Source organism: Lactuca serriola, chromosome 9 (assembly GCF_051521515.1).
Source record: "Lactuca serriola cultivar US96UC23 chromosome 9, Lser_US96UC23_V15, whole genome shotgun sequence".
Lineage (NCBI taxonomy): Eukaryota > Viridiplantae > Streptophyta > Magnoliopsida > Asterales > Asteraceae > Lactuca > Lactuca serriola.
In genome coordinates, this window is record NC_136416.1 from 89074194 (window position 1) to 89088892 (window position 14699).

The 14699-nt window shown below is 34.0% G+C and overlaps 1 protein-coding gene and 1 non-coding gene across 2 annotated transcripts; both read left to right on the forward strand.

Moving 5' to 3' along the window:
- Positions 1–10787: 10787 nt before the first annotated feature.
- On the forward strand, positions 10788–13625 carry LOC145072265 (rop guanine nucleotide exchange factor 7-like). The gene is made up of 6 exons (XM_079018662.1): positions 10788–11353; positions 11577–11693; positions 11811–12040; positions 12128–12430; positions 12521–12877; positions 12958–13625. The coding sequence occupies exons 1-6, from the start codon at positions 11101–11103 to the stop codon at positions 13459–13461; spliced, it is 1764 nt and encodes a 587-aa protein (XP_078874788.1). The 5' UTR covers positions 10788–11100; the 3' UTR covers positions 13462–13625.
- A 213-nt stretch (positions 13626–13838) lies between these two features.
- Positions 13839–13910, forward strand: TRNAD-GUC (transfer RNA aspartic acid (anticodon GUC)). Its single transcript has one exon. It is a non-coding gene; the product is annotated as a tRNA-Asp (tRNA).
- The last annotated feature ends 789 nt before the right edge of the window (positions 13911–14699 follow it).

A 14699-nucleotide genomic window follows, 5' to 3' on the forward strand; every position in this document is an offset into this window, starting at 1 on the left:
CTGTCTTCGGAAGCCAAGGGTATGACTGTAAATTGATATCTCAGTCTTTTAATGATTTTAGGTTATAATCGGAAGGCTTTAAGGCTCGGGTGTATTTCTAGGAGCGTAGGGCTTCTCACCACCATTTCGTGGATATAAGGTTCGTTGGAAACGGACTTAGGACGAGTGAGTTATGACACTTTTAAGTTTTTGGAAAAATTAGCCCCTAATGGAAAGATGCGGCGGATCAGTCCCATGCATGCAAGGATTTGCATGCGCGTGTTTAGCTGGGTACGCCCAGCGTAAGCTAGGGTATGCCCAACGTATAAGAGTAAATGATCGTCGGTGGTTCATGAGTACGTTGGGCATACAAAGAGGTACGCGAGGCTTACTCCTTCCAGACCAAAACCCTAATTTCCCCAACTTGTACCTTATATAAGCAACATTATACCACTCCTTAGGTCATTTTCAGTCAGCCACCACCCCTTCACGTCCATGAAAGCCTATATTGCCTTGGATGGAGCTTGGAGCTTAAAAGAAGATTTGTTAGTGTGTGTACAAGAAGAGGAAGGTGGTGTTCAAGTGTTGATCATGGAAGGGAGCTTGTAGATCCATAAATTTCTCATATTTTGCAACCCATTGGAGGTAAAAAGCTCTGATCTTGACCTTCCATTTCATAGATCATATTTTAGGTTGGTTTTTGTCCATTTTTAGTCTTTTGCTTGGTCTTGGTCAGCTAGGGTCATTTAAAGATTAAAACTTGTAGATCTGGACATTCTAAGGTCCCCTCTCTCATAAAGGTGCAAGCTTTGTGAAGTGTTTAAGTCCAAGCATGAGTTAAGACCATCCATTAAGCTCTTTTGAGCTCTAGAGTCCTATTAAGCCATGCATGTTAGTAAAGTTGCCAACTTTACTTGAAAAGTCACCTATAGAAGTCAGACTGGAGAGTTGGAGCAAGGGCTGAAGTGATTAAGTGCTTATTTGGAGAGCGTTGGACCTCCGAGGAGTACGTTAGGCGTACTCGGTCTGGTTGCCTCACTTTGTTTTGTTGACTTTTGGGCATTGGACCATAGACCAAGAGTTGGTTAGGGTAGCCCATTTAGTAATTCAGGCCTTTTTGGAGATTGGACTTTCTTGGGTTAGGTCCAAGATTGATTTGGGCCTTCTTGGGCCTTGTGGGCCATTACGAGTTTGGGCTATTATTTGGGTTGCAGATTGTTAGACTAGTTAAGGATGTATGTTTGGATAGAAAATAAGTTATTGGGCTTATGTTGAGGCCCATGTAAAGGTTTGGGCCTAATTTGGAAAATTAGGCCATTAGTGGGCTACTAGTGGGCCTTTATGGATTCTGGAGTTTTGGGCTTGATTGGTTTTGGACTTGGGCCTTAGTTATGTATCTTGTTGGGCCAAGGGTAAAAGGTCATTTTACCCTGAGTATGGATTATGGATCATGGTTTAGAACTCAATTGCTAATTGGGTTATATTGTGGTATTGATAGCTTGAGGAGTTTCCAGGGTAGCAGTTAAGGATTTCTTGCAGTGGACTTCAGCAGTACGAGGTGAGTTGAAATGGGCCGAAGGCACAAATGCCGACCCACTAGTAAGTGTTATAGTAGAGATGATTGTCTTCATGATAATTATCTGGTATGCCACTACCTGTTATGCTTTATGTGGTATGTTGGATTAGTGTTTAAGCTCATAACTATATTTGGTATGTACTTGACCCGGTTGTGCATGGTCCTTTTGGGTTGCCTTCACCAGAGCAACTTGACAGGGTGATTTATGGAGAAAGAGAGAGAGGTTATTATGGTTTATTAATATATTATATGAATAATATATTAAAGGAGAAATCATATATTTTAATTAATATTAGACAAGAATTAATTATGTGGCTAAAAGACAATGATTAAATAAAGGCGACTTAAACTGTCAAATGTGTGATAGTTGAATATTGGGCTGAGAAGCCTTATGGATTAGGCATGGGTGAAATTAAGGATGTGTCCATCCTAATTTCAGCCATAGAGGCCCTATTCTAGAAGGTTTCTTGGACTGCTTAAGGCCTAAGCTGTCTATTAGGGTTTTGACTGAAACCCTAGTAGCACAAGTATAAATAAACCCCTAGGGCATCAGATGTCGGCCACTGGAAACCCTGGAAGAGTTCATAGCCGAAATTATGCCTCCTCCCTTCTCTCCAATATCATCCTCTTGCTTGTGTGGTGTTTGTAAGCCATTAGAGGAGTGACAACTGTGACTCTAAGCTCCAAGATAAGAAGATTCAAGCCATTATTGAAGAGGTAATCATCTAGATCTGTTTACATATGATAATTTCGAAATATGTATGCTAGATCTAGGGTTCGTAGGTCTTGGATAACTTGCATGTACAATAGAGAAACCTATATCCAAGCTTTAGGGTTTGCATGAGCACATAGGATGTTCTTTTGGCTCAAACCCATCATGGTAGTATGTTATGATATTATGTGATAGTGGTAAGAGGGGTAGGATAGGCCCTAATATCGGTCGAAAGGACCGAAGGGGTAGGCCAACACCCTGATATGCTAGGTAGTATGTAACTTATGTGTTTATGTACTAGGATGTTATATGGTAGAAGTAGGGGGTGAAATAGTCCCCGGTACCGGTCGACAGGACCGAAGGGGTAGGCCAGCACCCTGAAATGCTAGGCAAGGTACCTGTCAAAAGGACTGAAGGGGTAGGCCGACACCTTGATATGCTAGGCAAGTTACTGGTTGAAAGAGACCGAAGCGGTAGGCCAACCCTGATATGCAGGGCAGTTACCAATTGATAGAGAGCGAAGGGGTAGTCCAGTACCCGAATATGTTAGACAATACCTTTATTGTATGGTATGTGGTATGATGAGGGAACTCACTAAGCTTCGTGCTTACGGTCTTCAATTTTGGTTTTAGGTACTTCTTTTGCAAAAGGAAATGAGTCGGCATGATCGCATCGCATCACACTATGTTTTCCGCACATGAGATCTCTGGGATTATACTATGATATTGTTTCATTGTGACATGTTTTGAATATTGACATACTGGTTTTGATATGGGATGACACTATGGATGTTTTTATACTTTTGGTTTTATAATAACTTAATTAAAAATGAAAATTTTGGTCTTGAATTTTGGGATGTTACAGTTGAGTTGGGCGACTGTTACCCAACCGGGGGTTGCTGATAACCTCTTAAGCATGTTGTTAGCTCACCAGGACAGCTGATAGTTCCACGGTTGCAGATAACCCATAGTTGTTTACTTACACTGAGTTATATGTGGTATCTTGGGGAACTCACTAAGCTTTGTCCTTACATTTGTTGAGTTATATGTGGCAGGTACTTCGCAGGACCGCATGAAGGCAAAGGTCCGATTGTACACATGCATTGGGATTTTATTATTGTGATACGATCTTTTATGTACTCATATAACTATGACACTTGTGGTTTGGGATTGACTTGTACTTGAAATTTGGTTGTGAACTATGTTTTTAGAAGTTTAAAAAAATGAAAATTTTGGTTAAATTTTGAGGTGTTAGAATTTGGTATCAGAGCCCTTTTTTGAGGGATTTGGATGAACCTTTGAGTGATTCCAAACTCAAACTAAGGGTTTGAACATTTTTAGAACTTAATAAGGAACGGAGACCTGTTACAGAAGGAAAAACCTAGAGAAACAGTGTGTACAATCGATCAGCGGTCGAGGGGCAGTTTCCCAAAATACCTCATAATTATTTTAGTATTACAGAGCAGAAATGTTGTATGATGAGCAGTTAGAATTGCATGCTAGCTAAGTGTAGGCTAAGGAATCTTGTTGTGATAGTATGAATGTTGCCTAATTTATGATGCCTTAGCCTAGGAATTCATTCCTTATGAGATCGAATCTACCTTAATCACTTGTTTGGTGTATGCCTTATAATTGTATATAGTTAGGATTTCATAGCCTTAGAATGCTTGATTTGGCCTTTCTTCTTGTTTCTTATTTGATTGTGGATTTGAGGTAGGATCATCTATTCGAATGTCTATCGAGTCTCTTGCTATGTACAATTGGCATACACGAGACAAATAGCTAGGGCAGTGGAGGTCCTATGAGGTAGAGCAGTGCTGGGAGTGGTCTAGAACTAGTATTTTTACGTATGTTGAGGTTCCCAGGAAGCAGTAGAACAAGTCCATAGTTGTTATAAGAAGGTAGAGTTCCTGGGGGTCTCGAGGGTGTAACCTGAGACGAATACGGATTGGCGTGAAAGGTGTATTGGGCCTGTACTACTGAAAACATCACATTAGATAGTCCTGTTTATCCTGATTTTATAGGCACATCAGCAAGCCGTTAAGTTTGAACCATTACTCTCAAAAGAATAACGGTCCAAATGGGGGGGGGGGGGACTTAATAAGGTATATGACATGATATTACACAAATACCCTTGGTAAAAGGTCCTTTACAAATAACCAAACCATAATCACTGAGTGTCGATAAGCGAACCATGGTCCGACAATACTGATGTCCGAACTATGGTCAAACCATTGGCCATTCTCAAGAACGATTTGACAACCAAGATTATGACGAGTATGGAGAATCGACATGAAGTACCTAAGAGCGTTGGAACTAACACATAATACAGGCCGTCTTACGTATGATGTTTGATAGATCCCACGACTCTTGAAGATTAGCTGTTAAATGGCCAAAAGGACATGTCTGAGTACCTTCGGTATGCAAGCCATAAATGCGACAAGACCTCATGGTTGATCGGTAAGGCAAGAGGTTAATCATTCAATATTTCGACTATAAATAAGACGCTCAAACGATTCAAAAGGTACGCACAAGTTACTACCCATTCTTATAAGAATTTCGATATATTTCTCAAGTAAATTATGACTTTATCATCGGAGCGTTGGTCTGAGAGATCCTCCCAGTCAACTGCTTACGAGTTGTTGCTTCTAGGTATCATATCCCGAGTCCACCAATCCGTGAGACTAATCCCACCGAGTCGGAGCCTGGGCGCATCAATATGTATTTTGTCAATATTGATTGAATGCATTTATGGAAAAATATTCAGCCTAAAAGAGATCTTGTAATTAGTTGTTAAGGAATACATTTGTAAAAAATAGAGATCTATATGTAATTTTTTTATAACATATTCTAATAAAGATGCTCTTTAGGTATATTATTTTTAGGATGGAGTAAACCTCACAAAACCAGCAAATAGTTCATTATCTATTATTCTAATTAGTATTTTATTCATGTTGTCAAATAAACGTTGAAAGAAAATACAAATTTACTCTTTTGACCCTTTGATAGAATTCAAAGCGAAGAGCAAAGGTTTTGAAATGTGAAAAAGGTTTGTCTTTTGAAAAGAAAAAGTGGATGCATTACATGTAAAAAGTCAATTCGTCACTTTTAACAACGGTTTGTTGCTGTGGTTTGAATTTCTTTTTTAACGTTTATTTTTCTTAAAATTACAAAAATTACCCCTCGACTATATGCTCCTATCGTTAAAAGAATTTACCTATGTATAATTAAATTAGTAATTGGATCAGTTGCACCTGCTTCATCACTCCTAATACGCCGCAAGTAGGGCTGATATCACCTCATTTTATGGAACATAACGGTAATTTGTAAATTATCCATATATGTTCCATATATCTACTCTGACTGAAAACTAATCATAAAAAACGAAATATTGCGATTAAAAAAAAGTTTTATAAGCTTATTTCCGATGCAGCCATTATATTCTAGTATTAACTTGTTAGAACTATTTATGTTAACAGTTCTAAAAAAAAATTGGTAAAAAATATATTACTTTTAAAATATATTATACACCTCCATTTTGATCAACATGTATTAAATCTTATCTGTAGTTTTCTAAATTAATCAGATGGAATTTATATAATATATTTTTTCAACTTAAATAATATATCTTATGATAAAATATAATAGTATTAGTTTCATTATTTTTTATAACTTGTTATAATTTGTTTTTAGAGTAAATTATATAAATCGTCCTAATGGTTTAGACATTATGAGTGTTTCGTTATTTTTTTTTTCACCCAGACTCTTATTTCAATTATTCATGTTGCATGTTACATCCATGTAACTCTTAACCGTTTGTTTTCTATGTTATCATGCCCCACATGCACCATTAGGGATGTTATTTGGGCTGGAACCGGATCGAACCATAATAAATTGAAAACCGAATAAGACTAATTGGAGGAATCGAAAACCGGACCAATTAAACCAATATGGGTCCGCTTCGGTTCAACTATTAATTGGTATGGTTCGGTTAATACCCGAATAAACCGAAGAACAACAGTATGTTAACGATCGAATAGAACCGAATAAAACCGAAAAGAACTAAATAAAGTAAGGTAGTGTTTGTTTTTTGTCTGCGGATCTGCTAGACCTCTTCTGTCTGCGCCGCGCAGACCACGCGCAGTCATTAGCCTTCGCAAACTGTTTGTTTTTTTAAAGACTACAGACCTAAAAATATCTGTGCGCCCTCTTCTTGACGCAGATGTGAACCAGAGTCTTCTAACATCTTCAGACATATTCTAGCCTAAAAAAACATATATATCTTTATTTTTTTTAAGTTTTTTTTTTTAATTTATATTTTTTCCAACTTTATTAATGATAAACAATTTGAAAAAAAAATTTACAAAACTTAAAAAAAAAAACATTCGACGATACAAACATGATATTTTTGACAAATTTATAAATAAAGATTTATTACAATAATAGTTGTTGAAGTTGTTTATATAAATATGAAAAAAAATAATAATATATTCTTATATTTTTTTTTACCAAATTTTGTAAAACATTATTTAATACAGTATCGTCAACATCTCGAGAAAATATTTATGGTACGTTTTTAATGGATTTAATTGAAAAAAATTGAAGTTTATTTCCATCCATTTATGTATCAAATTCACTAATTATAATTTTTAGTTATAACTTTGCAACCAAAGTTGTTGGTTTTTATCAAATATATACGTTAATTTATATAATTTTTATTTTTATTTTTTATACAATAATACATAAAAGTTGATTTAGATTCGTTAATTATCTATAACAAAGTCATAAAAATATTAAAAAAATCACTTTGAAGTTTAAAAAAATCAGTTTATTTATATTTCAGTTTATTTTAATAGCCTGCAGATGTTAAAAAAACAAACAATCTTATTTTTTCAGACTGCAGACGTTTGGTCCACCTCTTCTACTGCAGAGATCTACAGATGTGGTGCACGGACTGCATATATTTTGCCTCAGAAAAAACAAACAACACCTAAATGTTAGCTTTAAAAAAGACAACTTTAATACCTTCTATTTAGGAGTTTGTATCTCATTGAATATACAATAAAAAATACATGTAAATTGTGTAAACAATAATTTAAATTATGAACTTCAAGTTGAAAAAAAAAAACAGACTAATAACGAAGAGATCATGACAATTCAAATTTGTCCTAAAATATTGCAAACATGTTGAAATTAAAATAATAATAATAATAATATATAGCATATCCGGGTCTGATTCTTTTAGAATCGATTAAGCAGTTATTCCGGTAACTCGGATCAAAATACTCGAGAACCGAATAAACCTAAAATACATACCCGAAAACCAGATATCTTATTCGGTTCGGTTCCGATTTTGGTTCAGGTATTCTGTCCAAACACTAATCCCTATGCGTCATTAAGGCATAACCAAACATAAGTACATAACAAACAACGTTGCATACCCAATCCCTTGATCATTTCCCGCTATTACTTCCCAACGAACCATCACCAAAGGTTATTATAGTGACAACCCTTTCTTCTTGAACCACCACCAATCGATAAAAAAAGAAATGAGCAAAAGGAACCTTTGGTCCTTATAGTTTTAATTTTATGAAATTACACTTCCTCCGTGTAGTTTTCAATTTGAAAAAATTTGAATGGCTTACACTTTTGGTCCCTATAGTTTATATACAATGTTTTTCATTTTAGGTCTAGGTTTTGATATTCTTTACAAGAAAACTAAATTACAATTTGGGTCCCAACTAGTTTCTATAATTACTTATTATTTTTTTTAATAAATATATCATTTTTTTAAAAAACTTACACAAATAATCTTACAAGTTACATACCAACATTTTATATTAATTTATTCGGTTAAAATATGAGATTATAAGTGATATTAGCAGGTTTATTAATAAGCTCTTTCAAATAATTAAAAAATTGAAGTGCAATATTATAGTTATAGTTTTTCAAAAGTACAATACTTCAAACACAAATACACATAAAACGAAATGTATATTTAAACATTACATCAAGTAGTTAAAATATCTATTTGACATTTTAGCTGAAAGTATATAAACAATAGCATTGGGTAACGAGGTCAAGGGCTGGCTACAAACGGCAGCCGGTACTAGGCCTTCTTGAATTCTGCCGAAATTACGGGATTGCCCTTCATCCGTCCTCTGATGACTGATTGGGTCCACCGGATTTCTATGGATTACAATTTTCTGATCCTCACCTTTTTAAGTGTTCAAAAAACATAAAAAATAAATAACATTTTTTTTTGGGTAGTAAGATTTTTGTTATGCGTCCAAAAACTTACTGTTATTACATGCACTATATTATACAAATGATAAATCATTATTAATCATAAACCATAAAATCACTAGATATAACTTGTGTGAATAAATGTACAAGAAAATTAGCCGTTTTCGAATTATAAAATTGAGTCTTTTAAAAAACTAGGTACGTATATGGAACTAATAACAATCAAATTCAAAAGTAATATTCTAATTCTAATTCTAATTCTAATCCTTAATAAATGAAGGTTTTTTTGCCACGTGTCAATCTCTCATAAGTTTTGACATTTGTCATTTTGTGGTATTTTTGAAATAAATATTATCCACTTGTCAATTTTTGATTTTTTTCAATTTTTAAAATTAAAGTCATATACTTATATATGTAAAGTATTAAATATCATATATATGATATTAAATTGCAATAAATACATTTTTCCTTTCTTATTTTAAAGTTGTACATTAAAAAATATTTTATGTTTACACTTTAATTTAATGTTTATTTTTTTTTTAAATCAACCCGTATAATATACGGGTCTCACACCTAATGTTATAATACATAAGATCAAATTGAAACTATGAAAGAGATTATTAGTTGTTTAATCAAATTCAAAGCAATCTTTTTAGTAGTGCTATTTGGAAAGCAAGAAATAATGTACTGTTCGACAATAATAGATGTACAACAATGGTTTTCGATGATTTGGCAACGCATTCTTATGGGTGAATTATAAGGCAAAGCTTAGTTACATTAATTGGGATGTTTAAATTATTTCTCCCTTTTTAAATTGTAATGTTTAAAGACTTCCTGCCCAACCTTACCATAAATAAAGTTGTTTAAGATTTATAAGTGCATCTATAATCATTGACTTCGTCTATATGTTTATTTTGCTTTATCACGTTATATTTTAATCAATTCCTTTATAACGACAATGCCAACATAGACAGAGAAGTATTCCTCCAAAGTGTAACTGTTGATGGAAAACATACATGTGTGTGAAACATAAAATAAAAAATTAAATTGTTTAAAATAATAATTTGGGTAATATATGATATTTTGAAAGTTTATGAAGCGATGGTATTTTAAACTCATATTTAAAAGAGTGATATGAATCTATGATGGTCAATTGGTAAAAATAACGTTTTAAAATTATTACAAAATGTTTTAGAAGTGTTAAAAATAAATATTTGGGCAAATATATTATTTTAAAAGTTATGAAAGATAAATATGATATTTAGAAATGAAGCTAATGGTATTTGATTTTAAAAAAGAACATATACAAAATTCACCATATTCTTTATGCACGTGTAATACTTTTATAAATACAAAATAATTAGCAATAACATCAAATAAAATAAATATATTACAATACACGACGGTATAATAAGTAATACTAATTCTAAAGTCAAAAAAATGTAAAATTTTGATGCTCATATATAATTGGATGAGGAAAATAAAATGGTTAATTACACAAAGCACAATATTTAAAAATATATAATAAATATAAATGATTTTATAATATTTACACAAAAAATTACTATCTACAATTATAAAACACTTGATGGGATCAAATATTTGATATCTAAAATGCATCTCATTCGACATGTTTAAGGTTACTATAAACTTTTCCATTAACTAATTCCCATTTTTTAATAAACACACAAGTTGTTAGAGAACTGAAATTCAAAATCAGTTAACATTATAACTTTTGATCCATTTAAATAATAAATAAACCTACTTTTTAAGATGATATTCATTCATATCCTTTTGTTAGATATAGTATTACTAGTTACATCAATTTGAGCCTACCAATTGAGGATATACATACGATCATCAACACTCATTATTCATCAATACCTTGATAATAGAATAAATAAAAACCTTCTTAACATACATTTCACATATTATAAATTTTAATATAATATAATTATTTTCTACACAATGATCACAACATTCTCGCTACCAACTAAATTTGCATAGAGACAGAAAATATGTTTCTTTCCATTGTTCCCAAACGGCACGTATGAGAGAGTCGACCTTGTGTGTGTATGCTTTGTCTTACACGTAAGAGAATGATTTGGGGAAATTTGTCTACTAAATAAAAAACAAAAGTAGGGACTATTTTCATCAAATGTTACAATCTCAAGGGTTGAATTTGAAAATTGTTTTCTCTTTGTATTGACATTTCCGTCCCTTCTACGGCTATATCGTAACCTTTTATATTTCTTTATCATTATTTCGATTCAAAACATAGTCAGAGAGACGTTGTTGGCGTTTAGCTTTTACCTTCTTTCCCCTTTTAAATCAAACCCCAACAAACGTTCTTCCCAGAACCCTATGCTTTTTGTAGAAAAACATAATCACTTTCCAAATCTTGAGATATAGTGAAAGCAAAATCAAACCTCGAAGTCTATTTGCATCTTCTGGTTGTTTATATACGCTTGTAAATAATCACCATAGCAAGCACAAAGATTCAGAGCCCAGATTGGTTTCATCTTTGGTTTTTAAGTATTTGGGTTTTGAGTTACTCGAGATTTCTGGGGTTTTGATTTAATTCTCAGATGGAAAATTCAAGTGATAAAAGTAGGAGAAACGATGTGTTTGATTCGTTTGACAGTAGTACAAGAAGCTCGAATTCAAGTAATTCGGATAGTTCTTCGAAAGAATGTTGTTCTTCCCCTCCTCCGCTTGGGTGGCCTATTAGAAAAACGCAGTTGATCGGGAAATGTGGTGATGTTTCAGAAGATGAAGCGAAATTAAAACGCCAATTGGAAGATGATACCAAATTGACGAAAATTGATTCCAGATTTGAAGGTTAGCAGCTTTGATTTTGATTTGTTTTATTTAATTCTTCGAGGGTTCATGTGAAACGAAATTTGGGGGATTTGTTTTTCTAGGGTTCAGATATCTCTTGAAATTGATTTATGTTCTGTAGGATCAAAAATTTTGTATGTTTTTTTTTTTTATCATCTATTCAAAATTGACTTCAACGATTTTTACTATTTGAATTTTTTTTTCTGCAATTAAATCTGCTTAGAAACGGAGATGATGAAAGAGAGATTTGCTAAATTGTTGCTTGGAGAAGACATGTCTGGAAGTGGCAAAGGCGTTTGCACAGCTTTAGCCATTTCTAACGCCATTACAAATCTCTGTGGTAACTTTTATCTTTTTTTTTTTATTCTCGATTTTCTTAATTTTATGAAGAACATGTTCAATTGTTCATGATCATGTGATCAGTGTTGTACTAATTTGTCAAGTGTTTGTAAATCAGCTGCTGCATTTGGTCAATTATGGAGATTGGAGCCCTTGCAATCTGAGAAGAAACAAATGTGGCAACGAGAAATGGATTGTCTTCTTTGTGTTAGCGATCATATCGTTGAATTAATACCTTCATGGCAGACATTTCCAGATGGAAGTAAGCTCGAGGTCATGACTTGCAGACCGAGATCTGACATTTTCATGAATCTCCCAGCTCTAAGAAAACTAGACACCATGCTTCTGGTTAGTGTTCATCATTTTTTGGTTTAATTTCAATCATCTTCGATTACAAAAGAAGAAAATGATTTAGAAGAATTTGTTGTTTTACAGGAAATATTAGACAGTTTCATTAACACGGAGTTCTGGTACGTTGATCAAGGAATAGTAGCTTCAGATAACGACGTTTCAGGGTCAGGCTCAGGCTCTTTCCGGAAACAACCGCAACGCCACCATGAAAAGTGGTGGCTGCCGGTGCCACGTGTCCCTTCCGGAGGCCTTCAAGAAAACACCAGGAAACAGTTGACTCACAAACGTGAATGCGCTAATCAGATTCTCAAAGCAGCCATGTCAATCAACAGTATTGCTTTGTCGGACATGGAAGTTCCTGAATCGTACTTTGAATCCCTCCCGAAGGTATCACTATCATAATCAATTCATCACCATTTTCTCTAATTTTAATAAATCGAAAGCTCATTTTGGAAGAACTTCAATCTGGTTTTGTAGAACGGGAGAGCTTGTTTAGGAGACGTTATCTATCGTTATATAACATCAGAGCAATTCTCACCGGAGTGTTTGTTAGATTGTCTCGATCTTTCATCTGAACACGTCGCTCTAGAAATCGCGAATCGCGTGGAGGCGTCGATCTACGTGTGGCGGAAAAGGATCCAATCGAGGCCGTTACCTCATCCAAATCGATCGGCGGCGAAAGCTTCGTGGGACATGGTGAAGGATTTAATGGCGGATGGATACAAGAGAGATTCATTAGCTGAAAGAGCTGAAAGTCTCTTACTTTGTCTAAAACATCGTTTTCCTGGTCTAACTCAAACCTCATTAGACATCAGCAAGATTCAACACAACAAGGTACTTCAAATTTCAAATTTCAATCTTCAAAAACCTAAAACTGAATCCGATTATTGACGATTTCTGAGATGAACATTCAGGACGTTGGGAAATCGATCTTGGAGAGCTACTCTAGGGTTCTGGAAAGTCTCGCGTTCAACATCGTCGCACGTATCGACGATCTACTCTACGTCGACGACTTAACCAACCAATCGGATAATTTACCGTCGACGGCGGATGTAATCGCTCATAAGCGAGTCCCGATTCCGATTATACCGTCGTCAGGGACGCCGTACAAATCAGCTTTTGCGACTCCGAAGTTTTCCCCTGGACCTATTGTAGCCCCGGCGACGACAGACAGAACTCCGTCATTGAACGGAAACAGCCACAAGCCGCCGCGGCGAGGGTTTGGGGTGAAACGAGCGTTGACGAACTATCTCACCGGTGAGACGAAGGTGAAAGGTAACGTTCAGTTGCTTGAAGGTCCCGGTTGTCTGAGTACAAGAAATGGAGATTTACCGCCGGTTAATCGGAGCAGTATCGACGGTCCGTTGAGCCAGAAAGAGAACCGGAATCCGGCGAGGTTACCGAAGATGGAACGGTGATTAGGTGTGGTTGTGTGATTAGGTTAGATGTGAGGATTATTATTTAGTTTCTCATGGTTGAGTTTGTATTGTTATTAGAGGTTGTTTTTACCTCATATGATATTCTTTTATCCACTTTATTAGTTGTATTGTTGTACAACTTTTATATGATTTTTATTATGGTTTGTGTGTTGTAAAAGTAAAATTAAATTAACTAGTAATTTAGTAAAATATTTGTTTTAAGGTGTCACCTTGTAAGTGTTTTAAGTTCGAAATATTGATAAAGACAAAGTTAAATATCACTTTCCAATATATTGGAATTTTCGTTGGCTTATTTACATATTTATCTTTTTTAATTAGACTGTAAATAAAATTTTAATAAAACTTAAACAACATCAGTCGTTGTAGTATAGTGGTAAGTATTCCCGCCTGTCACGCGGGTGACCCGGGTTCGATCCCCGGCAACGGCGTTTTTTTAATTTTTGTTGATTTTTTAATACGAATTCAAAATTTGAAAGGTATTTTACGATTTTAGCCTTTTAGGGCACGTGATCACGCGCAGAATGTGACAGAGTATAAACATGTCACGCTTCTGATTTCACGATTTCTCCCCCATGAAATTAACATTTCCAACGCGCCATTTCCTATTCAAAAGTCAAAACCCATCTTTCTTTCGATTTTATTTCTTCAAAGTACTACAAATATTTTGAAAATATCAATTATTTTTCTTCAAAGTACATAGTACAAAGGACAGTATTTAATTATTTGATAATAATATCAATTATTTTTCTTCCATAAAGACAGGTTTAAATGTTTTATAGTTATGAATGAAGATTTAGCTTTTAAATGACGATCACAGTAGAAAGAAAGTAAATAGAAACCCAACAAGCTAATATTGGAAATACTTTTGACAAGTAAATATGATAACCTCATATAATTTTTTTTGAATTGTTAATATAATTCGATAATAAAATTTGATCTTGTATCAAACAGAAAAAAAATATATATGTTTCTCCATGAGTGCAAATAATAATTGTGATCAAAATTGGTTTGACAGGGAAAATATAAAAAAAACGATATACTTTGATCATTTAATCATCGTTTAGTCCATCTACTGATTTTTTATTTTCACTAAGTATTCATTATATTATTGCCCTTAATTTTTATTTATCTAAAAGTAGTTTTCCATAGAACAGCCGGTTGTTGAGGTAACAAATTCAATCAAGTAAATAATAAACTGATTTTTAAGAAATCTAAAT